General features: G+C 59.5%; 1 protein-coding gene across 1 annotated transcript in view; it reads right to left on the reverse strand.

The window, feature by feature from the left end:
• Positions 1-25,877, reverse strand: part of ABCA2 (ATP binding cassette subfamily A member 2) — a 130,635-nt gene that overhangs the window by 57,140 nt on the left and 47,618 nt on the right. Inside the window, exons 2-6 of the mRNA XM_054007246.1 lie at positions 12,878-12,971; positions 7,096-7,207; positions 5,606-5,772; positions 3,808-3,935; positions 1,779-1,883 (exon numbers count right to left, since the gene is read on the reverse strand). Coding sequence (XP_053863221.1) covers positions 1,779-1,883; positions 3,808-3,935; positions 5,606-5,772; positions 7,096-7,207; positions 12,878-12,971 — 606 coding nt within the window. The remainder of the gene's footprint in view (positions 1-1,778; positions 1,884-3,807; positions 3,936-5,605; positions 5,773-7,095; positions 7,208-12,877; positions 12,972-25,877) is intronic.

A 25,877-nucleotide genomic window follows, 5' to 3' on the forward strand; every position in this document is an offset into this window, starting at 1 on the left:
GGGCTCAGGCCTAACTGGAACGAGCGAGCCTTCCAGCTCATTTCACCCGCTGCCTGCGGGTAGCAGTGACTGAAAGAGACCCTGGACCGGCCCAGACCGGGGCCAGGGGGAAAGGCTCTGTAGCCAGGCCCCATCCCACAACTGCACTGAGGAGACCAGAGCCTGAGGGCAGTGCAATGGCGTATCCCAATTCCGGCCCCTGTACTGAAGGGTGCCCAGTGCCCTTTGCAAAGGGCCTCTCGAGTTCGGGGAGAGCTCCCTGCCTCCCACGCCTCCAGAGTGAGGGGCAGGGAAAATCCCCCCCATACAACACGAGTACAAGAATCCCGCCTCAGCATGGCCGGCGGGATGAGGTGACCTCTCCAGGTCCCTTCCAGTCCCGCCTTGCCATGGTCCTGTGACGGACGCTGCCGTGGGATGGCTCAGGCAAGACGTAGGGCCAGCTAGACGTGGGAGGACGCGCTACCCGCACAGACATGCTGCCGCAGTGGGAACACAGGGCTCGGACTCCCTGGGGGAAAGCAGCCCTCCCCGGCACAGCCTCTAGCCCACGGGGAATGAGCCAGCCCCAGCCCGGCTGTGCCATTACCGGCGAGAGGCGCACGGCAGGGAAGTGACCCACTGAGCCAACGGCAGATCCAGGAGCAGAGCCAGGAACCAACCCCACTTGACCAAGGCTCGTTCCGGGAGGGCAGAGGGGTCTCGGCAGCTGTCACTGGCTGGAATGCAGGACGCCCACTCCCCACTCCATCACCGAGAGGGGGAACCAATCCCCCCCAGCAGGGCCAGAGGCCCAGCAAACAGGACTGGCTTTGGTACTGTTCGTGGTGCTGACGTGACCCACACGCCGGCAGGAAGCGGAGGGGTGGGTGCTGCAGGGACCTGCTCTGGGCTGCAGCTACCTGACGACTGTGATAATCTGGAAAGGAACCATGCTGGTGTGGGACAGGCAGGGAGACGGTGCTGCCAAGCAAGGCCTAGCTGCCACGCAGCCTTCCCCCCAGCCCTCTTTCCCCCCCACACCGCAGCCAGCCCTCTTCCTCCTCCCCGCCCCCCAACTCCAGGACCACGCAGCCAGCCCTCTTCCCTCCCAACCCCAAGGCAGCCAGTCCCCCCCGTCACACCACCACACAGCCTTCCCCCCGCACCCAGCCACACTGTCACACAGCCAGCACTCTTCCTGTCCTTCCCCAGCCCCACCACGCGCCCGACCCTTTTCCTGTCCCCCCGCACCTCTGCCTCCCCGCAGTCTTCTCCCTGGCCCCTCAGACAAGAGCAGGGCAGGGGACTCTCAGCGCTCATGAGTGACACGAGCCAGACAGTCTCAGCTGTTTCCTTTCCGAGACCCACAGCCAAGCAGGGCATGCAGGGGGCCAGCGTTTGTTTTGTTGGTTTTGTTTTCCTCAGGTTTTAGTGCCTCTGGGAGTCCCTTACAGAGCTGAAATAAGGGCTGGCCCTGCCTCCCTGGGGTGTCCTGGCTCCCAGCGTAAGGACAGAAGCAGGGGACTGGCTGGAGACCCAGGCACGCAGCAGAGCCACGCAGCAAGAGGTGTCCTGGGCTGGAAAGCTGCCCATTCGGCGAGCACAGGGCGATAAATGGCCGCTCCAGCACTCCTGGGCCCGCGACGTCCCAGACGTTCCGCTGCCCCCATGAACCTTCCCCTGCTCCCGCCAACCCCCTGGCTCCAGTGTCAGGATCTCCCTCAGAGAGCGTGCCCCAGCTCAAGCCGTCTCCTGCATTCCCCCCACCACCTCCCGACCCACACCTCTCTCCTCACCTCCAGCTGGAGAATCTTTTCCCCAGAGCTGAATCGGTCCCAGGGCTGTCTCTCGTGGGCGTCATCCGCCGAGGCGGGCGAGGAGCCGAAAAACAGGCGATAGACCTGCAAGGGGAGAGCACGCGGAGAGATTATCACCGTCTGCAGGGACGGTCATGGGAGGAGATTGCTGAGGGTGGGGGGGTCTAACCCACCAGGCCAAGGCCAAGGCTGGAACCTGAAGCGATGCAAACTCAGACTGGACGTTAGGAGGGGAGGGGAGGGGAGGGGAGGTAACCAGTCAGAATGACTGGCTGAGCACGAGGAGGAGCCCATTGTCGGCCATCTGTAAACCAAGCTGTCCTAACTATAAAGGGAAGGGTAACAGCTCTCCTGTGTACAATACTATAAAATCCCTCCTGGCCAGAGACACCAAAATCCTTTTACCTGTAAAGGGTTAAGAAGCTCAGGTAACCTGGCTGACACCTGACCCAAAGGACCAATAAGGGGACAAAATACTTTCAAATCTTGGGGGGGGGGGGGAGGCTTTTGTTTGTGCTCTTTGTTTTGGGGGTTGTTCGCTCTTGGGTCTAAGAGGGACCAGACATCAATCCAGGCTCTCCAAATCTTCTGAACAAGTCTCTCATATTTCAAATTTGTAAGTAACAGCCAGGCAAGGCGTGTTAGTTTATCTTTGTTTTCTCAACTTGTGAATGTTCCCTTTGCTAGAGGGAGGTTTATCCCCGTTTTGTTGCAACTTTGAAACTAAGGCTACAGGGGGTTCCTCTGGGCTCTTTGAATCTGATTACTCTGTAAAGTTATTTTCCATCCTGATTTTACAGAGATGATTTTTACATTTTCTTTTTTATAAAATCCTTCTTTTAAGAACCTGACTGATTTTTCCATTGTCCAAAGACCCAGGGGTTTGGGTCTTTGATCACTTTGTAACCAATTGGTTAGGATATTATTCTCAAGCCTCCCCGGGAAAGCGGGTGTAGGAGCTTGGGGGGATATTTGGGGGGAAGAGGAACTCCAAGTGGCCCTTTCCCTGTTTCTTGTTAAATCACTTGGTGGTGGCAGCGTACCAGGTTTTAACCTAAGCTGGTAGAAATAAGCTTAAGGGGCTTTCATGCGGGTCCCCACATCTGTACCCCAGAGTTCAGAGTGGGGAGGAAACCCTGACACAAGCCGAGGTGTCTCCTGCCCTAGCTCAGCCTGACGTTCCTGGGTTGGACGCAGAAATCGCTGAGTGAAGCTCTGCCGGTGCCGGGCAGGGAGGCTGGCTGCTGGGAGCCCTCTCCACTGCTGCTGCAGAACCAGCCCTTCTCCTACACCTCTTGGATTCCCAACCTTGGGCTCCTTCCTGGGGCGTGCCCATCTCCTGTCCGGCTCATCTGGTTGGCATGGACAGAGCCATGGGGCAGGAGGTCTCAGCCTGCAGCTATGAAGGAGAGATGAGTCTCAAGGCAGCAGAGGTGGAAGCCGGGGAGCAAGGCTCCGGAAGAGGCCAAGGAGTGTCTGTGACTCTCCGGCTGCCTGTGAACAAGCCACTGCACCACGGCGAGACCAATTCAGCCACTCCCAAACCGGAGTAGCATTGGGACCCCGTGCGCCAACTTGCAGTGCCACCCGGTTTGGGGGCTACTCAAATGTGGCTTTCCAGCCATTTCCAAGCTCTCACAGACTCAATTCAAATTACGTGACCACCGTGATCTGCGACAAGCTCTCAGCCTTGCCGGGGGTCCGAAAGCGAGAGAAAGCGCCATGTATCACTGCCATGGCCCTGGGATCACAATGCATAACCCCTGCCCGTCCCTGGTGCCCATGGCCATCGGCTGGCTAGATGGGTGCTGTGTGCCCACCACAGACATTGGATAGCATCTGACAGAGAGGAGGCCTGAGCCTGACTCATCCAGGGCAACTCCCATTGGCAGGCAGGTGTGGGTACTCAGCACCTGGCAGGATCGAACCTTCTGTCCTTTCATGCCCTCCTGCCCCATGGCCGTGTGGCTGCGCTCCTCAGAGTGGGGTTCCCCGCGCAGGCACCTACCTCCTTGAGGTTGATTTTGGAGCCTAGCAGCAGCTGGGCCGTCTCATTGGGCAGGGAGAGGTTCCGAGTGAGGAAGCGATGAAGTTCACTCTGGTTCTTCACCGCGGAGCCCAACGTGAAGCCGGACGCTGGTGGGGAGCAAGAGAAACACCGCGACATTAGAGGCTTGTGCCGCCCTCCACCGAACACGTGGGCCAGGGCCGGGTGCTGCTCGGCTGTGCGGGCGAGATTTCTCGCTTGGGCTCATCTGAGCTGAATCCTGAGAGCCGGTCGTGCTGGGCACGCCAAGACAGCTGGTGGGGCTCTAAGACATGCTAGCTAGCAGGTGTTGAACCCACACCTAGGCTTTAACCCCTTTCAAAAGGTAATCGCTGATCATGGCCAGTTCTAGGCGCCCCTTTAGGATTGAGCATGCCAGCTGCTCTGTGTCCGCAGCCCCCCCAGCACAATGGGGTCCTGGTCCGTGGCTGGGACGCCTCGGCGCTACCGTAATACACCTAATAAATAACAATCCCAATATAAACGCCGTCATCTTTGCCTGCATTCGGTGCGGTTTTACACCTTGTTAGTCAATGCATGGGCTAAGCTCACCTCGTTCTCCTGGCCTGGGCAGGCAGCAATGCCCCAGGGACCTGGGAACCAGGGCCTGAGGTGGGTACAGCGCGGTAGCACCATGCCACTCACACAGGGAGGCGCCTCCGAGATGCTTTGTCAAGACAAGGATCCTCAGTTCCCCTTTCCTTTGCTCTGTGCAAGTGAAACGTTCCCTGGAACGGCCGCAGGGCGGGTACGAGCCTTGGGCACTGGGGTGAGCCCTCAGCCCGTCTAACTCTGTTTGAGCAGGGGACACAGACACAACCCCACGTGGCTTATGTGACCAGCCCCCGGGCATGAAGAACGAGTTGTGTCTCCTCGACAGCAGCTGTGACAGCCCCCATGAGAAGCCAGCGACCGGGACGCCACCGTGGAGACAGAGGCTGATCTGCGAGAGGAGGTTTAGCTGCCCGTGGTTTGTCCAGCTCAAGGGGCCAGACTGACCTGGGGAAGGCTCCGGAGGGGAGCGGCACTGGGTCAGTCAAACAGGTCTCAGGGAGAAGTGCCCCAGGTCCGGAGGGGGGAGGCGGAGGGGGGAAGGAGTGGACGCCTGCACGTTAACTGCCGGCGCTCAAGGCCTGGCAAAACACCAGCAAGGCCCAAATTTGCCCCGTAGGTTTAAAGGTCACCCTTCCAGACCTGCTGTGGGCACATGACAATCCGCTCGGCAGATCCTGTCCCACGGCTTTGCTGCCACCACTACAGCCCCTCAAGCTCTCGCTCAGGCTCCAGGCCCCAGAGAGCACAATGGGAGAAGCCCAAGTGTTGGGCCATAGCTCAGGTCGGCAGCAGCCAAGGGAGCCCGGCAGTGCAGCTGGCAGAGTGGGGCTCCCCCACCCGCCCCGCCCTCCCTGCTCACACCCAAGAGCGGGAGACACAAAACGATCCAGAGACGGCTGTGTCCCTGCCCCAAACTGTAGGCGGCTCCCCGCACCGGGATGCAATGACAGCGCTGCAGAAACGGGCCCTGAGCTGTGGGGAGGCTCCGAGCCACCCAGACAGGGACCTGGACTCCGTGCTGCGGGGCCATCCCCATGACGGCTCTGCGAACGGCAATGCTGCTATTTCCCAGGGTTCACCCAGCTCCCGCTGCCAGATCCCCGCCTGGACCTGAGCCCCAGGCCTGCCACAGCCCAGCCAGCTGCCCCGGGGATGGTGGTGACTCATCAGTGGGGGCGGGCTAGGCCCGTGGCCTCATCCCTACCTGCCCGGCTGTCGAAGTGGGTCTCCATGGAGCTGGGCTCGCTGTTGCTGAGCGACTCCAGCTGCCGCCGCAGGGACTCCAGCTCCTCCTCCAGCCCAGGGTGATTCGGGTCAAACAGGTTGCTCTCTTCCACCACCTCATTGAGCCGCTCCAGGAGCTGGGTCACGCTGGGGGAGAGCGGAGAGGAGGGGCCTTAGCACAACCAAGGATGGCCTGTGAGAGGGGGCACCTGGGGTGCAGTGCCCCCGCCAGGCACTGGCCAGGCTGATGACTAGCAGGGAGGAAAGCAAACGGGTTGCCAGGGTGAGGGTCATTGGTGGAGCAGGTGTGTCTTCAAGGGAGATCCCGCCTCCCATCAAGGGGTCAGCCTCCCTGCACACCCCCAGGACCGCTCCCTGCCTGCCCCTTAACCCTGTCCCTGCCGGACACTGTGGGGCTGGGATTTGCTGGGCGGCAGAGCTCATCTCGAATTCAGCCAAGCCTCTGAGTTAGCAAGTGAAGCCAGCCAGCTGCCAGGGCCCACGTGGAGCTCAGCGCTCCAGCACCATCACTGGAGGCTCGCCTGCTCCCCCAGACCACCCGCCAGCCCTCGCAGAGCAACAACACTGCTCTCTGCTCCCAGCACAAGGCCAAGCCAGCCAAGCAGCACTGACAAGAGGTTCGAGCAGGGGGCATGGCCCTGTCTGATCTGGGCAAGGTGGGCACTGGGGAATTCTGGCCAAGGAAATGAATGGAGGCAGGCGAGAGCCGTAGCCGCGTCCCGGGAGCGATGGCTCAGCTGCACGGATCCCAGAGGGAGGGAGGGATTTCATCCTGCTGGGAGCCGCTCAGAAAGGACAAGTCTACAGAGAACTGGCTTGTCAGACACCCGGCATGAATCGGGGACGTGGCGAGCGGGTCCCCTCCCCACTGTATTCCCAGGCTCCTGGACAGACCCAAACCTCGAGGACGGCGAATGGTGGGCAGTTCACAACTCAAAACCAATCCAACCCAAAAAGCGAAGGCCGTCATGGGCCAGGAACGCGCCTGGACTCAAGCACTAGCCCCAGGGCTGTGCTGGCACACGCAGGCCAGGAACGGAAAGCGGTGGGTCTATTTTCATCTTCTCCGAGGAGAGGTGGGCACCCAGGGAACAAGCAGCAGTAGAGGGTGAAAAATAAATCGGGGCTTCAGTCCCGATGAACAACTCCGCATTTCTGCAGGGCTGTCAGGCTAGGAATCTGGGGACTTAGAAAGAGGAACTAAATAATCCTGCCAGTGGGTATTATCGGCGTTGCTTTATAGACGGGGAAACAGGCACATGAGGGGAAGTGACTTGCCCATGCCATGCTTTAACCTTTTCCTCTCCCACCTGCAGCCATTTCCGTGTCCTTGTAAACCCGTACGCAGCCAGCATGAGCAAGGGAGAGGGCATGTGTCTGGACGCGCACCTGCGCGCAAAGCGGACCCAAGGCAAACAGACAAGCCGTCAAGGAAAGGGACGGACTCACGTGGAATTAGAATACTGCAGGAATCCAAACTCATCTCTCTGGCCATCGGGGCATAAGGACTGCATCACCGGCAGGATCCCAGCCGAGGTGAGAGGGGCTGCTGTGTAGAAAGCTGGAGAGGGAGAGAGACAGTACAAGAGAGAGAGGAAAGATATAGGGGGACAGGGAAGGGGGGGACAGGTGCAGGGGAGACAGACACCCAGTTCAAAGAGAAGCATGAGTGTTGGATCAGTACGATTATTGGCTAGTACGTTATCTCCAAGTGGAAGGTCAGAGGGTAAAGGTCAGAGGTCACGGAGCCCCGCTCTGTCATGTTAGCCTCTGTGAGGTGCCCAGTGGGTCTCCCCGGCCGGCATCCAGGAGCCAGTCCTCCTTTCTCACCAGGACCCTGCATGGGGCAGCTGGTCCCACCACAGGGCCGTTCTGTCGTGGGGCCAGACCCCACAGCTGTGTGGGGCGCTACGCTCATCTCCAGTTCCCTGGGGCACTTTTAAAGCCCCCTGGGTCCAGGCTGCAGGGGCCTGCCACCCCTCGCTGCCCTGAGCACTCCCCAAGCCCCCAGCTCCCAGGAAGCAGGGGGGCCCCCGGGGAAGCTGAAAACCCAGCGGCTGCTCTGATCAGCCCAGTAGCGAATCTCAGATGTAGGGTTGATTTTCAGAAAGGAGGGGGGCGAACGGGGCCCAGGGTGAGAGCAGCCGGTGCTAGAAGCCCCTGGGGCACTTTTGAATGGGCTGCGCCCCTGCCCGGCTCCCTCAATCTACAGCTGGCCGAGGTGAAACACGGGAGTTTTATTAGGAAGCAGAATTGGTGAGGCAGGGAGGAGGCGGCCGCTGGGATGAGAACGTGTGAAGGGGGGTGAGGATGTTAACAAGCGACCTTTCCCTATAGCTCCACCGTCAGCCACGACTAGCAAAGACACAGCCCTTCCCCACTTTGGGCCATCCCCCAGCCCCGCTGGTGCATCTCCCCAGGTTCCTGTCTCGTGCGATCGCTGTTCCCATAACGAGCCAAATATTCCAAAAAATAGCAGAACCAGCATGCGGCTGGCATCAGCTAACGTGCCTCAGGTAGGGGAGGGCGGCGAGCCCACGGAAGCCACCAGGGACGCAGCTGGGCTTGGCTGTCATGCCCACGGCATGGCCCCACTGCTTCTGGGCCGGCCACAGGTGGAATGGAAGCACCCACCTCCAAGGGTGCTGGGGCGACTGGCAGAGGCACCGGAGGGGCGAGGAAACCGGGCTGGGACCAGAGGGGACTGTTCTAGCGACCAAGAGCTGCTAATAATCCCATCTCTGTGCTCACAAAGAGCAGGGTGGGCCCTGGCAGTGAGCCCCCTCCCCTGTATGCCAAGGTTGGCGGGGAGGGGGCCTCCCATCTGAGCTGAGGTGTGTGGTGGGGGGAAATGGGGGCTGGGGGAGAGCCCCCTCCCAGCTCCAGGCACCCTGTGTGGTGGGCGGGGTGGGGAGATGGGATCGGACGGTGAGTCCCCTCCATCCCCAGTCACTCATCGGGACGTCACACTGTCCTGCTGCTCAGTTATTCAGCAGCGAACTCCCACTGGAGGGGCCGTGGGAACTGGGGCTGGCCCAGCTACTCCAGTCCTGAACCCGGGCCTGGAGCAGCAGAGACAGGGCTCCGTCGCCAACTGTTCAGACAATTTAAATAATAAACCCTAACTCCTGGCTTCTGTTCACTAATGTGGTTAGAGTCAAGAGTGGCTCTAAAGCCCCCCTCCCGTCCCACCCCCACGGTGGAGCTAGGGCTGTGTTCCTAACGGCACTGCAGAGAGGCAGGGACTGGTGAAGAGACACACATGGATGCAGATCCGTGAGCCTCAGGACAGACTGGGATTCAATAAGGCTGTGGGGCAAAGCAGCGAACCAGGTGGGACACCAGACACCAGCCCGCGGCAGGCTGGGGCAATGGGGATCAGGGACAGAGTCATCTCCAGCGTACAGCAGCCCAGGGAGCCCGAGGGGAGAATCGGAAAGGGGCTGTGCACTGCAGAGGAAATAATGGGCAAACTATGGGGGAGAGGGCCCTGGCTTCCCCCCTCAAACAGCCCAGCTCAACCCTGGGGGTTAAACCCACTTGCACCTGCACTGGGTCAGAACAGCCTAGGCCAGACCCAACGTGCCTTGGAACAAGTTTTTAAAAAAAAAAAAACAAGTATTTTACCTCTTGGAGAGAGAGAGAGAGAGAGAGAGAGACACACACACACACTCTCGCCTGCCCACCCATCCATGTACGTACACACACATGCACACACCCACACGCACACAGGCCCCATCCCCACTATAAAAGCAATGCTATCGAGGTCCCAGTTACAACACAATTGTCCTCAGGCGTGATTCCACTGGGGTTCAATCTTCCAGCGTTGGTGGCCTCCCCCCATCCCAGCACCTTGCATAGAGCAGGCTGGCACACTGCCCCAGGACATGTCTCACACAGGTCAGCTCTGGCCGTGCTATCCGCACACCGGGAACAACCGTGTGGTTACCAGGTCCCCCACGGCAGCCACTGCCACGGTGTAGATAAACCCAGCGAGGGGTCTCCAGCTCCTCCCCACAGACACACAAGGAAATGCGAGAGACAGGAATAGTGCACTGCTTCTTACCCGGGTTAGAGCACAGTTTGCCCCAAGGGGGAACACAATGGGGCTGGAGGGGGGAGAAGGGGGACCAGTCTCTCCCTCACCGCTCCCCTCCTCCACAGCTGGGCCCCTCCTTTAACCCCTGCAGAGCCCATGACCCAAGGGGCAGAACCTGTTTGACCCAGCCAAGCTCAGCAGCGACTGTTAAACTCAGGAAGGGGCCCGGCCATGTAACGGGACCCAGCAGAGACAGAGAGGAGGGGGAGGAGCAGGGAATGAGAATTGTGGCCGAGTCAGGAGCCTGGGCTGACCGCGGCACTGGGGGACTCCAGGAAAGATGGTGGGTCTATGGCACAACCCAGAATGGAGCCTGTGGCTGTGGTACTCTGGGCAGGTTCCTTTTCACCCGTCCCCACGGGGGTGCGAGGAGGAGGAGGAGGAGGAGGGATGAAGGCTCGGGTTAAGTAAATGTGTTAGTCAAAGCAGCCAAGAAAGCCGGGCCACCATGGCCGCCGTTTCCCAGAATGCTTTGCCAAAGGGGAGAGTGGGAGCGCCAACCCAACCGACAACTTACAGACTGGAGCATGCAGTGGCAGCGTGGAGGAGAGGCAGACAGGGGAGTGATGATGGGGAAAGAAAAAGAGAACGTGTGTGAGAGAAAAACAAAACAAAGAGCACAGGTCAGAGATGGGGGCCCCGGCTCGCGGGCAGTCACAGCCTGGCTGGGCGCGCCTCCTCGCCAGCGCCAACGGCTCTCCACGTGCAGGGACGGCTGAAACAGACTCAGGACACCGTTACCCTCGGCCATGGCCTGCCCCACTCCCAGAAAGCCAGGGCACCGCACTGATGTGTCCCAGTGCCCCTTCCACTCTGCCCAACCCCCATCAAGCCCTAGCGAAGCGGCTTCATTTCCCCAGGCAGCGGCCAGGAGCTGAGCTCTCTGCTGGGGACGTGGGGTGGGGGGCCTGGAGGGGGTGGGGGGCTGGAATAGCGAGGAGCAGAGCCCGCTGGAACACACCGTCCATCCTGGGGTTCTTGGCTGGCACCTCATTCTGCAGCCAGTTTCCGCCAGCTTCCCTCCCTCTCCCCCAGCCTCCTCCCCTGGCAGCGGTGCCAACCCCTGCATCACGGCACCTACCAGCCTGACAATGGGGCAAGGAAGGACTTCCCCTGGGGGCTGCGGGGTCTCCTGCCCCTTCCTATGGGAGCTGGCCGCTCACACCAACAGATGCTGGCCCCGAGGGAGCCCTGCCGTGAGCCAGGCAGGCAGCGCAGCCTAGTGGCTAGGGCACCGGACTAGGAATCAGGACCAGGTTCAGTTCTTGGGTTTGCCATTGACCTGCGGCCTGACCCTTTCACCTCAGTTTCCCCTCGGTCTATTCAGACGGGGCCCTAGGTCCGTGCAGCGCCTGGCGCAATGGGGTCCCAATGGCATTCGGGGAGTCTAGACGCTAACGTAACAATGATAAAACCTGGGCTGGCAATTCCTGTCCCTGCATGCCAGTCTCCACCCTCATCCGGCTGGAATGGCAGAGCCTGTGAGGAGCTGCCCCGGTGCCTTGCAGCGCGGCATCCCCGGCCAGCCCGGGGGAGAGCCCTGGATTCTTATTGGAAGGAGGAATCTGCTGGAGCTCTGTTTTTCCATAGGGGGCCCCCGGCAGCTCTCATCCATAGGGGCTGCTCCTTCAATGCACCAGCCCTGGGGGATTGGAGCTGTGGACAAGGCTCACTGGAGTCAGGCAGGGGCTGGGAAGCCCCCGGGCACCAGCTCTGCCCCTGGGAAGAGCTGGCCTGAATTGCATGGTCCGACTGCACTGCCAGGTTAGCCCAGGTGAGCGGCACACGGGGGGGAGCGGCTGGGTTAGCCTAGGCCGGTGCGAGCAGCCACACGCCCTGGTCTGCCCGAGTTGCTGCACTCCCCTGTGTGTGGCTAGGACATCTGGGGGATCCAGACCCCTTTGTGCTGCATGCAGCTGAGCCGGTCTCGGACTGTCCTGGGCGGGCAGCGGGAGGTGGTGTGCGCGGGAAGGCCCACGGGAGGTCTCAGCGCTTGGGGGGGGGGGGGCTGTCCGTTATGCCCCGCCCCCGACGGGTGAGGAGGCCCCGGGTCCGGGCGGCAGAGGGGAGCTCTGGGCACAGCCAGCCAGCGGCAGCTAATCCAGGCTGCTCATTTCCAGCCACCCACCCAGATCCAATTAGGAGCCAGCCCATGCCCAGCCGCTGGAGACGGGTCCCAGCGAGTGGGGCTCCTGCCGGCAGGCCAGCTGGGAACTCTGCTCCCCTCAGTCAGCGAGGGGGCTGACCCCCTCCCAGCACCCATCTCTCTGCCCCTCTCTGTGGCCAAGAGCAAGCAGAGCCTCTGGGCCTCCCACTCTGATGAGGCCCCCCATAGTCCCTCTGGCACCCCCTGAGCTCACACATGGGGCTGGAGGGGAATCCAACACCCACCCTGAGCGAGGGGAGCCAGCCAGCAGCCCTGGGGAAGGGGGCTCACCCCCAGGAGCCACCCTCCCCGTGCCAGGCTCTTTGCCTTGCTTTCCCAAGCATACAGCGATGCATCTCAGCCCAGGGAGCAGCTGGGATGGGCTGGCAGAGGCCCCTTCAGCCTGCTGGCCCCAGCGGGACACGAGGCGGTGCAGGGAGGGGGCTGGGAGATAGCCAATTGGCCAGGCTGCTGCAGGGAAGTGGGTTACCAGAAGGGTGGGGCTGTGAACTGCCCCAAGGAGCAGTGGGGGGAGCTGCCGAGGGACCCGCTTGCACCTGCCCCCGCTCCGCTCCTTTGTCTCTGCGCTGCGCCCCCACCCCCTGCTGCAGCCGCACTGACAGGGTGACCACTGGAGGAACATCCCGCCTTCCGGATCCCTGCAGCCTCTGGCCCCACAGCCACTGCCCACCTTGACCACCAGACCCTCCCACTGGGCCGGCACACACTGACCCCCGCTCATCCCCACCGGGCCTCCCAGTGAGCCCCCTCCCTGCCCAGTGCCCGAGCCCTCCCCAGGAGTGTTCTCTAAAGGAAGAATCTGCTTGGCTGAGAGGGAGGCGACGGCTGGGGGTCTGTGCTATCACTGGGGGGTATTCCCCTGTCTTACCCCCCAGGCCCTCCACTTCTCTCCCACCTGCCGCCCCGAGAAGACAGGGCATTGCCCTCCAGAGCGTGCCGGCACCTTCCCCACGGCCCACACTCACCTTCCTTCACGGGGATGGTGGGCTTCTTCTGCCGCAGCCCTAGGAGGATGAAGAAGAGGACCAAGGGGATGAAGATCTCGAAGGCCAGCACCCACTGAGGACAAGACAAAAAACACAGGAGACCATGAGGTTCAGGGCGGTTTTCTGCCCCCCACTTCCTGTAGGATCCATCCAATCAGCACAGACTTTGCTCAGTTTCTTGGGGGTCAAACTGCTCCGTTAGCCCCATTTACTGAGATCGCTCCCCACTGCACACACTCCCACTGGGACCCCACTGACCTCCCTGGACTAACAGCACCCAGGGAGCAGGAGACGAGACAAGCCAAGCATCTCAACGCCAGGGCATCCTGGCCTAGCAGGCGGGCAGCTTAGGGGAGCAGGGCCCAGACCCTCAGAAATATTTAGGACAGGGGTGAGCAAACTATGGCCCACAGGTCGCATCCCCGCTCCTGCGCTCCAGCCGGGGAGCAGGGTCAGGGGCCACTTCTAGCGGCTCCCGGAAGCAGCAGCATGGCTCCCCTCTGGCTCCTACGCGTAGGGGCAGCCAGGGGGCTCTGCACGTCGCCCCCACCCCAAGCGCCGCCTCCGCAGGTCCCATTTGCTGGGAACCACGGCCAATGGGAGCTGCAGGGGCGGTGCCTGCGGATGGGGCACCACACAGAGCCGCCTGGCCGTGCAGGAGCCGGAGGGGGGACATGCTGCTGCTTCCAGGAGCTGCTTGAGGTAAGTGCTGCCTGGAGTCTACACCCCTGAGCCACCCCTCTGTGCCCCAACCCCCTGCCCCAGTCCTTATCCCCCTCCTGCCCTCCAAACCCCTCGGTCCCAACCCAGAGCACCCTCCTGCACCCCAAACCCCTCATCCTCATTGGGGGGGAGGGATAGCTCAGTGGTTTGAGCATTGGCCTGCTAAACCCAGGGCTGTGAGTTCAATCCTTGAGGGGGCCACTGAGGGATCTGGGGCAAAATCAGTACTTGGTCCTGCTAGTGAAGGCAGGGGGCTGGACTCGATGACCTTTCAAGGTCCCTTCCAGTTCTAGGAGATGGGAGATCTCCATAAAGAAATTAAAGAAAGAAATCCTCAGCCCCACCCCACACCCCCAGCCGGAGCCCTCACCCCCTCCTACACCCCACTCTCCCACCCCAGCCCGGAGCCCCCTCCCGCACATTGAACTCCTCATTTCTGGCCCCACCCTGGAGCCCACACCCCCTCCCGCACCCCAACCCCAATTTCATGAGCATTCATGGCCTGCCATACAATGTCTATACCCAAAGGTGGCCTTCGGGTCAAAAGTTTTGCCCACCCCGATTTAGGATATTGAAACCAATGGGAGTTAGGTACCAAAATACCTTTGAGGTTCTGGACCTAGGTGCCTTTCACCTGCTGGATGGAGACCAGACATCAAATCCACCTTGGATCACAAGTGACATGAAATTGGGGGACCTCAGCCTAGTGCCTGTGGCTATTCATCAGCATCCTAACACCTGCCCCCCGCCCACCGCGAGAACTGGAGTAGCAGAGGGGCTGCGGGTCAGGATTGAGGGGCACCAGCAGAGATGGGGGGCCAGGGAGCCCAGGGCTGGGATACCAGGGGGGCTTGCGGGTCAGGACTGAGGGGCACCGGCCGAGCGGGGGGGGGGGGGGGGGGCAGGGAGCCCAGGGCTGGGACAGTAGTGGGGCTGTGGGTGAGAGTTGAGGGGCAGAGCTATGTATGGGAACGGGGCAGGGGGATAACACTGAGGGAGGGTCTGGCTGCTGGGTCACGGTGGAGTGACTGCAGGGGGATGATGGGGGAGGCTGCCGGAGGGTTTGGTGCATGGGATGAAGGGCAGAGGAGGGGGCTGCCAGGGACTGCTGCCTGGGAAGTTGAATGGGGGCCTTTGGGGCTGTAGGAGGGTGAGACTGGGGGCCGGCGGGGTCCAGCAGCACAGACAAAGCCGAGGAGTGGGGGACGCTGGGGTGTTTGCCGTTGACCAGCGTCCCTCTTGAGAGCCTAGTGCGATCAGCTCCCCCCACAGGCTCACGTGTCAAGGGCTGTGATATTGATCCCAGGGCCTGAGAGACCAGGGCCTGTCCTGGCACTGGGCAGGGGGCTTCCCCCAGAGGGGTAGGGAAGGAGCTGTGGCCCTGACCGCTGCGGCGCAGCCAGGAGGACTGATGAAGGGAGTTACAGCGTGTCAGCATTTCTCCCGGGGCCTGCCAGGTGTGCGGCAGGGGCTAATCTCATCAGCGCACAGGAGTGGAAGTTAAACAGCAGCAGAGACTCGGCAGCACCTCCGAACCCGGCAGCCAGATCCAATGCGGCGACAAATCCAGAGGCGCTGGGCTGGGCATAGGGAAGGGAGCCCCAGCCCAGGGCAGCCTTTTGGGGCCGGCGTTACCAGTTGATAGCGAGCCAGCGGCCTGTATGAAAGGAGCCAGGAGGCTCTGAGTGCAGATCCTAGTGGTCAGGTGTGTGCATGGGAACGTGTGTGAAAACATGGGTGCACTTGAATCCAAGCACTGATGCACATGCGTGGGGGGGTTCAGGCAAGCACCCTCGGTGTATGATTCACCACACCTGTCCAAGTGAGCGTGCGCCTACCCGTGGAAACAAAGCTGGGTGTGCACGCAAACCCAGCCACATGCATGGCTCCGCAGGGGGACAAGGAAAAGCAACGCCAGCCCAGGGCCCGGGTCTCTCTGATTGGCCAGGAAGCCGGCAGCTCGTGACTGGCTTTCTGCTGATGAGTCAGCCTCAGACAGGAGCTGCTGGGGGAGACAGAACAGCACCTGCAGCTTGGGGAGCGTTCCCATCAGCTCCCCGTGGGCGCGTGGGCTGCATGGAGGTGACCCAGCTCTGTCCATCCCCCAGCCGGCTCCTGGGGACGCTGCCCACCCCGGCGAGCTGCAGCAGGTGAAGCAGGGCTGGGCCTTTTGCGCGGATTCGTCCCAGCAGCTTTGCCAGGCAGTGCTGGAAGGATGCAGCATTCACAGCATTGACATGGGATGCAGCCAGGCAGAAGCTCTCGTTTCCTTCCCCCAATGCTTTGCGCCCACGTGCATACAGCGTGAAACCTGGGCTAAGTGGTTAGAGCCCAGACCTGGCCAGCAGGAGCCCTGGTTCCATCTGTGGTGCTCACACAAAGCCTGGCCTTCTCGGCTCTGTGCCTCGGTTTCCCCCTCTGCAATGGGGAGAAGGCAGGGAACGCAGAGGGCTATGGAGTCCAGGGATGGGAGGTAGCACAGAAAACCAAAGGAGCCTAGTCCAGAGAGGGATCCGAGGTACAGAAAGGCAGAGCGAGGGGCTGCAGGTCACATGGTGAGTGGGGGGGGCGTGGCTAGGAGCATGCTTCCGAGGGCGGGTAGCCAGACATGCTAGCTCTGCTCGAGCGAGTGCACTAAAACCAGCACTGTGGCCACGGTGGCTCAGGCCAGCCATCTGAGCACGTGCCCGGGGGTCGTGGGTAGCTAGCTTGAGCCACAATGCGTCCTTAGCACACTAGCTCGAACGCGTCCGTCTCCCTGCGCTAGGAAGCACCTTCCCAGCTGCAGGAGAGACACACCCAGTATCAGAGCTGAGCATGAAACCCGGGAGCCCCGACCCCACGTTTCCTGGTCTCACCACTAGGCTGGAATCAGAGAATGGGAAGAGAACCACTTCAGATACACAGGTTCCCCAGTAGGGTGGGTTCCCATCATCGTGAATGGCTGAGATTTCCCATAGCTGGAGGCTCGGATTGGGGAACCCTATAGCCAGCTGGCAAAATCTCAGCTGGCTCTTCAAACCTAACTTGTTCTCACCACTTGTAACCTGAACTGGTGGGTCTCAGCCTCGTCCCACCAGACCATCCTTCCACGTCTACATCCCCACCTCGGCTGCACCGAGATCCTGGCGGTCATCATGGGCATTATGGCAGCATTGTGCTGTGCCAAGCCAACGCTGACCAAAGGGACTGAGACATGGCCAGCTCTCAGGGGCACAGAGAAGCTCAGGTTAGTGGTGACGGGGGTGCATTTCCTGGGGTTCTCTCGGGGGTGGGGGCGGAAATCGAGCTCTATAAACCAGTATCTGCTCTCCCCCTCTGCCCCGCAACTGCCTCACTAGTCACTGGTGAATTTCTTACCAGCATTATGGTACAAGGGAGCTCTGGGAAGGGGGTCTGAAGGCTCACAGGGGCCAGGCCTTACAAAGCCATTTGGGGGGTTCAGGCATGAGGGGTGGCCACAAAGTTGGCAGTGGGGGGAGCGGACCATGGGGAGGGGGAGGCTGGCACGAAGAGACAGGAGCGGAGGAGCAAGGAGAGCAGAGGGGGAAAACTGAGAACAAGACGAGTGAGCTTGACGTGGTGGAAAATGGGGACCAGCCCCCATGTCCGCTGGGGCCCGCTGGCTATGAAACACAGAGAGGTCAGACCTGCATGGCGGGTATCTCCCCCCCTCCCCCGCTGGGTGTCTAGCACAAGCCACTTTCCATCCTCCAGCCTTGGAAACTCCAGTGGCTCAGCCTCCCGAAACATACTGGGGTCCTTTAACCAACGCAAGCGGCGCCTCACCCAGGCCCTGGCACCCCCCACCTCAACTCACACCCAGCAGCGCCCCCTACTGGGTCACCAGCACCACTGGCTTTTCCAGGGAAGTCTCCCATCATAGCACTGGCCCGGCCCAGCAGGCAAGACGAGCCAGCGTCCCAGCGAGCCCAATTGGGGCCAGACCTGAGCTGCGCTGCCGCTAATCCGGTTAAAGACGCTGGCTGTGCTCACTGCAAAGGGCAGCTGCGGTGACGTAATCCTGGCCCTTTCGTTTCACCTGCTGAGACGCGCCAGCACGGGAGATGTTCTGACAGGTCCCATGCTGCAGGTGAGAGTCCGAGTCCCCCCACCCCACCCCCAGCAGCTCTCCCTCGTGGCACGGCCCAGAAACCCAGCAGAAAGGCCGGCACAGCGCAGCCAGACTTGGGGATCAGGGTGGGTGAAGGCTGCATGTGATGCCCAGAGCTGGCGCTCTCTCATAGGACATTCGTCTGCTTCCACCACCTGGCACCAAGGACATATAGCCCCTCCCCAGGCCCAGTGTCCTGTTGCCATAGGGAGCGCAGGTAGGAAACTCCTAGGGCGGCCTCCCACAGAGGGTATCGAGGGGCTGACGGGCACTAGTATGAGACCACAAGACTTTGCATCAAAGTACCCGGCCTTCCTTTTCCAGTGCCAGTATATCTTTTTTGAGATGAGGAGACCACATCTGTATGCAGTATTTAAGATGTGGGCGTGCCATGGATTTATATAAGGGCAATAAGATATTCTCTCCCCCCTTTTTAATGATTCCTAACATCCTGTTTGCTTTTTTTGACCGCCTCTGCACACTGCATGGACATCTTCAGAGAACTATCCACAATGACTCCACGATCTTTTTCCTGATTTGTTGTAGCTAAATTAGCCCCCATCATATTGTATGTATAGTTGGGGTTATTTTTTCCAATGTGCATTACTTTACATTTATCCACATTAAATTTCATTTGCCATTTTGTTGCCCAATCACTTAGTTTTGTGAGATCTTTTTGAAGTTCTTCACAGTCTGCTTTGGTCTTAACTATCTTGAGCAGTTTAGTATCATCTGCAAACTTTGCCACCTCACTTTTTACCCCTTTCTCCAGATCATTTATGAATAAGTTGAATAGGATTGGTCCTAGGACTGACCCTTGGGGAACACCACTAGTTACCCCTCTCCATTCTGAGAATTTACCATTAATTCCTACCCTTTGTTCCCGGTCTTTTATTCCGCTCTATATGCATCCGAAGAAGTGAGCTGTAGTCCACGAAAGCTTATGCTCTAATAAATTTGTTAGTCTCTAAGGTGCCACAAGTACTCCTGTTCTTTTTGCGGATACAGACTAACACGGCTGCTACTCTGAAACCGGTCTTTTAACCAGTTCTCAGTCCATGACAGGACCTTCCCTTTTATCCCATGACAACTTAATTTACCTAAGAGCCTTTGGTGAGGGACCTTGTCAAAGGCTTTCTGGAAATCTAAGTCCACTATGTCCACTGGATCCCCCTTGTCCACATGTTTGTTGACCCCTTCAAAGAACTCTTAGATTAGTAAGACACGATTTCCCTTTAGAGAAACCATGTTGACTTTTGCCCAACAATTTATGTTCTTCTATGTGTCTGACAATTTTATTCTTTACGATTGTTTCAACTAATTTGCCCGGTACTGACATTAGACTGTCACCACCCTGCTCCCCGCGGCCGCATGGGATGTCCCAGAGACAGCGGGGATGGAACTCGCACCCCCTACTCCAAAACACAGGCCCCAGCGGCACAGCTCTAAGAACTAGGGTGACGCTACCTGGTCACTTCACCTTTCGGTTCTGGCAGGTGAGAGAGACACTCCTCAGGTGGAGTGGAGCTGGGAGACCGACCCCAGGATGCCGGCACTAGGTTAAAGTGATCCATAGTGATCCCCACACAATCACTTATGTTGCTTCTTGTTTCTTACTCCCATGAAAGTCACTTTAGCCACCTATTATCTGTATTGTGGTAGAACCTAGGAGCCCTCACCATGGAGCAGGGCCCCCCGTGCTAGGCACTGTATAGACAGACCAAAGAGCTGACAACCTCAGTCCAACTGAAGGTGCGACTGGTTTATTGGATTGAGATTTAACCACCTCTTGGGCTAGAGGGAAAAATCTGCATTAGCTCCAATACTGACAGCTGAGGCACACCCGAGTACGTGTGTCTCCCCACCCAGCCTGTTTTCTCCCATAACAGAAAGTCACACACAGCGACTGGCTCATTCCCATTCTCAGGCTGTGTTAAAGCCGCGTTCACACCCTTCACAGCCGCATGGACACGGTTGTAAAGACAACAGAGAAGAGCTTTGCCCTGCTTTTCCACAGCCCGGCAGAGGTCAGCACCAGCTGGGGCTCAGGTCTCCAGGGTTTCCCACCTCAGACAAGCCTTGACTGGCCATCCTGGGGTGGGGGGGCTTCCCCATTTGCACCAGTGCATGATGGCCAGGATTGCAATCTGGTAACATTCACAGCAAATCCAGCCCCAGAGACTGGGACCATTCGGGGGATCTCACTGTACTTATGGATCTGGGTTGATCCTATGAACTTCTGACTAGGAAAACTGCTGTCTCATCAAATGCCTCCTTGTAAGTGTGGAATCCAGCACAGACTGGCAGGGACAATGGAGAGCAGTTAACCTGAATGACCTTACAGCCACCCAAGGGGGAAGTGAAGGGGGTTGGATGAAGGCAGGAGAACCGGTTTTCTCCAACTCTCCCCACGGGGCTGGTGTTTGGACAAAGGACAATTCTCAAAGCAGGCCAAAGAGGCAGAGGCTTTTCTACACTATGGGGGTTCTAGTGGCATCGCTACAGAGCGAGGCCGGCATAGCCACATGAACATGGCCTACGGTAACAGAAGGAGTTTTCCATTGGTTTAGGAACCCCCACTCCCCGAGCAGCAGTGGCTAAAGGATGGAAGACCACGGTGAGGTCTGTATAGCTCTGGTGCTCACAGGTGTGGATTTTCCTTAGCTATGGTGACCTACATGTTAAACGTAGGCCAGACCAGAGGTGGCAAAGCCGGGTGGCAAAGGACTCCCTGGGGGAAGGCTTTGCAGAGAGAAGGGCAGGAGAGGGGAAGAGATGGGCTAGCTTAGGGTTACCATTCGTCCGGATTTACCCGGACATGTCCTCCTTTTTGTGCTAAAAATAGCGTCCGGGGGGAATTTGTAAAGCACTCACAATGTCCGGGATTTCCCCCTCCCCCGGCACAGCAGAGCGAGCGGCTGGGAGGGCTGCAGGAAAGTCCCGGGCTGGACTCCGGAGCAGCTGGAGAGGAGCTCCGCCCTGCATTCTGAGCAAGTGTCTCAGCACAAAGTGCAGCCCTCCCCTTTTGCAACTGGGAGCGGTTTCTGCCATGCAGGGTAGCAAAACGGGAGCGAGAGCACTTTGTGCTGATACAAGGGCAGCTCTCCCCTGCAACCCGGTCCGGACCAGGGACCGGGTTTTGTTGTGCAGGGCCAGGGACCGGGTTTTGTTGTGCTGGGGAGCTCAGCCACGTGTCCGGCTCGGCTGCACAGAGCCCAACACTCTGTTCTGAGCAGCAGGGTAAGGAGGTCAGGGGGCAGGAAGGTTCTGGAGGTGGCAGTCAAGAAACGGGGGGGGGGCTTTTTGGGGGGAGTGGAGAAAGTTTTGGGCAGTCAGGGTACAGGTAGGGGGTAGGGTCCTGGTGGGCAGTTGGGGGGGGGTCTTAGGAGGGGGCAGTTAGGGGACAAGGAACAGGGAGTCTTAGGTAGGGGGTGGGGTTCTGGAGGGCAGTTAGGAGCAGGGGTCCCAGGAGGGGGCAGTCAGGGGACAAGGAGCGGGGGGGGTAGGGGGCTGGGAGTTCTGGGGGGGAGCTGTCAGGGGGCAGGGGTGGGGAGAGGGATCGGAGCAGTCAGGGGACAGGGAGCAGAGGGGTTTAGATGGGTTGGGAGTTCTGGGGGGGGCTGTCAGGGGGTGGGGAGTGGTTGGATGGGGCGTGGGAGTCCCAGGGGTCTGTCTGGGGGTGGGGGTGTGGATAAAGGTTGGGGCAGTCAGGGGACAAGAGACAGGGAGGCTTAGATAGTCCTGGGGGGCAGTTAGGGGCAGGGGTCCCAGGAGGGGGTAGTCAGGGGACAAGGAACGGGGGGAGGGTTGGGAGGTCAGGGGGGGCGGGAAGTGGGAGGGGCAGGGGCGGGGCTAGGGCGGGGCTCCTCCCGTCCTCTTTTTTGCTCGCTGAAATATGGTAACCCTAGGCTAGCTTTCATAGCAGAGTGGAAGGGTCAGTTTAGATCAGGGGTCTCAAACACGCGGCCCACGGGGTTGTTTTCTGCGGCCTGCGAGCTCCTCACGGCCCCCCCGCCCCCCTCCCCAGCGTTTACCTAGAGCGGCTCCAGCCCGACGCGCACCGGGGGAAGGGCAGGCTCCCTGCCCCCTGCCGCTCCGGGAAGTGGCTGGAACATGGGGGGTGGGGGGGCCCACAGGGCTCTGTGTGTTGCTCTTGCTTCAGGCAGCGCCCCCAGCAGCTCCCATTGGCCGCAGTTCCCCGTTCCCGGCCAATGGGAGCTGCTGGGGGTGGTGCCTGAAGCAACAGCAAGACACAGACCCTTGTGCCCCTCCTCCCCCAGGTTCCGGCCACTTCCCGGAGCGGTGCGAGGACAGGCAGGCAGGTAGGCGGCCTGCCCTGCCCCCGGTGCGTGTCGGGCCAGAGCCCGCCCCCCAAGCCCCTCCTGCAGCCCAACCCCCTGATGTACCCTGCACCCCCTCCTGCACCCCACACCCCAACCACACCCCACACCCCTCCTGCCCTCCCTGGGGGCAGGAAGGGGGCAGAGTTGGGGTGGGGATTTCAGGGAAGGGGTTGGAATGGGGGCAGGGCCTCATGGAAGGGGTGGACTGGGGGCGGGCTAAGGGTGGCATGGGGAGGTGTCAGTAATGCGGCCCTCGACCAATGTACTAGTTCTCATGTGGCCCTTGTGGTCATTTGAGTTTGAGACCCCTGGTTTAGCTGCTGGAAAGTCAGAGAAAGCAAGCGGCTCTAGGGCCAGCATCTTACGGTTCAACAGTCAGGCCATGAGCTGCAGCAGGACAATCCCAGATCTCAGACTCCAGCCCAAAATGCTTCAGAGTGGTGAGGAAACTGAGGCAGGGTTCTTTCCTGTCGTACTGATCTGTGCGTTTCTTGTGCCATACAGAGCAGTGGTGTTAGAATCCAGGGCAACATCTGCCTGTGTGTTATCCCTTGAGGGGTTCCCCTGTAGGCCCAGAACACGCACCTACTGGAGTGCAGGGAGAGGGGGGTTAAGCTACTGGAGAGTCTGGGGGGCAGCACTGGTCCCAGGGGCTGGGTGGTTGGGCGGTTGGGCCATGAGGTCTCAGCTGTCAGGCGGGGCAGCTGGATAGAGGGTCTGCTCCCGGAGCGTGTGCGCAGGGCAATGATTGACTCGGGTCACACTCAACAAGCACAGGAGGTGTCAGCATTTGCATCCTCTCAGCCCTGCCTGGCAAGTGGCCAGTGGGGGAGCTCACCAGGCCTGTGACAGAGGCCCCAGGCAGGACGAGCAGGGGGCTGCAGGTTTGGATTTAAGGGCAGCAGAGCTGGGGGGGGGGGGGGGCGATCCAAGAGCAGGGCATGCATGGGGGAAGCAGCCCGGCCCTGCAGGATTCTCACTGAGCCCCACTTTCATAAGCAACAAGGGAATTTGCCCTGCCTTTAAGAAGCGGGGGTTAGCGATCGTGGGGACAGGGGTGCCACACCTACAGCCCCTGCTAGAGCCCATGCACTGGAGGGGACAGTAGGGTGACCAGCTGTCCCGATTTTATAGGGACAGTCCCATTATTTGGGGCTTTTTTTTAATACGGGATCCTATTACCCCCTCACCCCGTGTCCTGATTTTTCACGCTTGCTATCTGGTCACCCTAGGGCACTGCTTCTCAAAGTGGTGGGCCGCGGACCGCTGCTGGTCCGCGGCGAGTTTCCTCATAAGAGCGTCGAATAGGATAATAATATGGCACTGGTCCCCGGCACATTGGGGGAAAAAAATTGCCGGTCCCCCACATCAGATAGCTTGAGAAGCACTGCCCTAGGGGACAGGGAGAGGCAAGGGGAGCACGTCTCCGAGCTCACCCAGGGATGCAGCAATCGCAGCTCAGCGTTATCTGCTCCCCTGTGCTCCCCAGGGCTGTGCTGGGGTCCCCAGGAGCACGGAGCAGTGCTAACAGGGGCCCTGTGCGCTCAGCCCGGTCCTATTACAGAGTGGGCATTGCCCCTCCACCGGCCTGGGAAAGGGACCCGAGGAGGGGAGAGGATGGGGCTTCTGCTGCTCCTCGCTCCGAGTGAAGGGACCCTCCCCACACCCCTTCTCTCTCACACACACACTCCCTCTCCATGGCGCCTGCTTTCCCCAGGGCTCCCCTCAGCAGCGCTGCATCCCCCCAGGCAGCTGTCTGGAAACCCCAAATCCTCAAGGGTCACTGCCAGCCAGGCTCCCTCTCATCCAGGCAGGGGCGTAGCTCCCCTGCCCATGGGCCTGTCCCATCCTCTAACATTGCTTCCCACGAGCGTTGCTATAGGAAGCCTGGCAATGCCAAGTTGCCCTGGCACCCTTTATTCAACCCCTTGGTGCCAGCACAAGGCCTTCTAACTCTGCTGTTCTTCCCAGTCGGATTCATCCCTGCTCTGCCCAGCACCCTTGCGGCCTCCCCCTTCACACCCACTAACACCTGGCAAGTTTCCCCACATTCTTTGTTTTCTCTTCCTACTGATTCTTCCCTCTCCTGGCTTGTTTACACACAAAAGCTGTCGAGCCAGCCTGTGAGTACCAACCTCAGGGCAGCCGGCGAAGAAGCAGGGCACAAACCCCAAACGGTCTGAGTTTCACCAAGCCAGTATCAAGTGTGAACTCCTCCGGCATAACAACAGCCGTAACATGGAGTCACAGACAGTCCCCCTGGGCACTCTTGCCACCCAGGGGAGCCCGCCTTTGGGATGGGTGGTCCCTTACACCAAAGCTCACAGCAATATTCAGGTAACTCCCGGTCCCAAGGGCCAGTCACTTATCCCAGGTCAACTGCACCTTAGATCTCACACCAAAGAAAAAACAAACACTTGTAGCCAATCCTATAATAAAATAGCTAAAGATTGATTAGCTACCACAAGGAAACAAGAGTAATTTACAAGGTCAAAGCTGGTAAACAGAAACACACACGCGAGTTCCAATCTTAAGTTTCAAAAGGTAATAGCAGCTTCTATCAGCAGCAAGCTCTACATGTGCTTTAGGGCGAACCCAGGCTAAGCACTGGGGATCTTTTGCCTGGGCCTAGTAATCCTTCCCCCCAGAATCCAAGCAGCACAAAGGTACAGTTCCCCTCTCCCCCTCTTTGAGCTGTAAACTCAGCCCTGAGGAATTCACTTGCAAGACTCATCTTGCGGGGAGGGGCAAACAGAATCTTTTGTCCTCTTTGATGTTCCACTCTAGTCCATCTCCTGTGGACGGGTCTTCCTGGTCAGGCAGGACAGAACACCATGGGTTGGAGATCAGCACGTCACACTCTCCTGTCCCGTGATTTACAGAGGCTCACCAGACACCTGCTCACATGTGACCTTGCAGTGCGGAGTAATGGGACACAGATGTTGGAAGTGAGATTAATGCGGCAGCAACTCACAAGCACTCCATAAAGTCTAAACATTAAACAAGTTTTAACAATCCTACTGCCCAGGTGAGCCAGGCTGACTCCAGCTAGGGGGGTTTGTCAGTGTTCAGTGGAGGCCTGGGACTTTGGCCTGAGTTGGCACCTGGTCTGCCAGCGTCACACACGCCCAGTCCCGCAACGCAGCCTTTTAAACAGCAAGCGCCTCTCAACCAAGCTACAGCGCCGCTAAAACGCAAGGGCAGCCACACAGGAGATTGATTGCACCAGGTTTGACTTCCTGCACACTGGTGAAACCTTGGGTGTAGGCCAGGCCTAAGACACAAACACACCCACAGCTTTCCTCCCTGTCAGTTCAGCTCGGTCTGATTTCTGACATTCCCCCAGAGACCCTCTAAAAGGAGAAACAGTGCAGGGGTCAATGGTCTGAACTACCAGGGCAGGCCAGGAGGCCAAGGACAGATTAGCACAGAGGTGCCGGGAAGGGGATGGGACATTTCTTTAAACAAGAGCGACTGAAACCGTCCCCCTCCAAACCAGCCGCTCCCAAACTCTCCACCACAAGGGCGGCATCAGCAACTTATTCGGAGCCCACGGGCTGTCCCCATCTTTTTCAAGATGACCTGAAAAGGGGAAACCAGGGAAGCCTGCCCTTCTCTGACGCACTAAGAGCAGTGGAGTTGGTCTGCCCCCACTGTCTGTAACTAAAGGGCCTGTCACCCCGTTTCTGCTGGGAGACTGACTCTCAGCCCAGAACTGAAGAGGGGGCAGGGTCTGAGTCTTTATCCAGCAGAGCTTTTCTCCCAAACGTCTCACTCAATAGGTGCGAAACAAGGAATG

Source organism: Malaclemys terrapin, chromosome 17, assembly GCF_027887155.1.
Source record: "Malaclemys terrapin pileata isolate rMalTer1 chromosome 17, rMalTer1.hap1, whole genome shotgun sequence".
NCBI lineage: Eukaryota > Metazoa > Chordata > Testudines > Emydidae > Malaclemys > Malaclemys terrapin.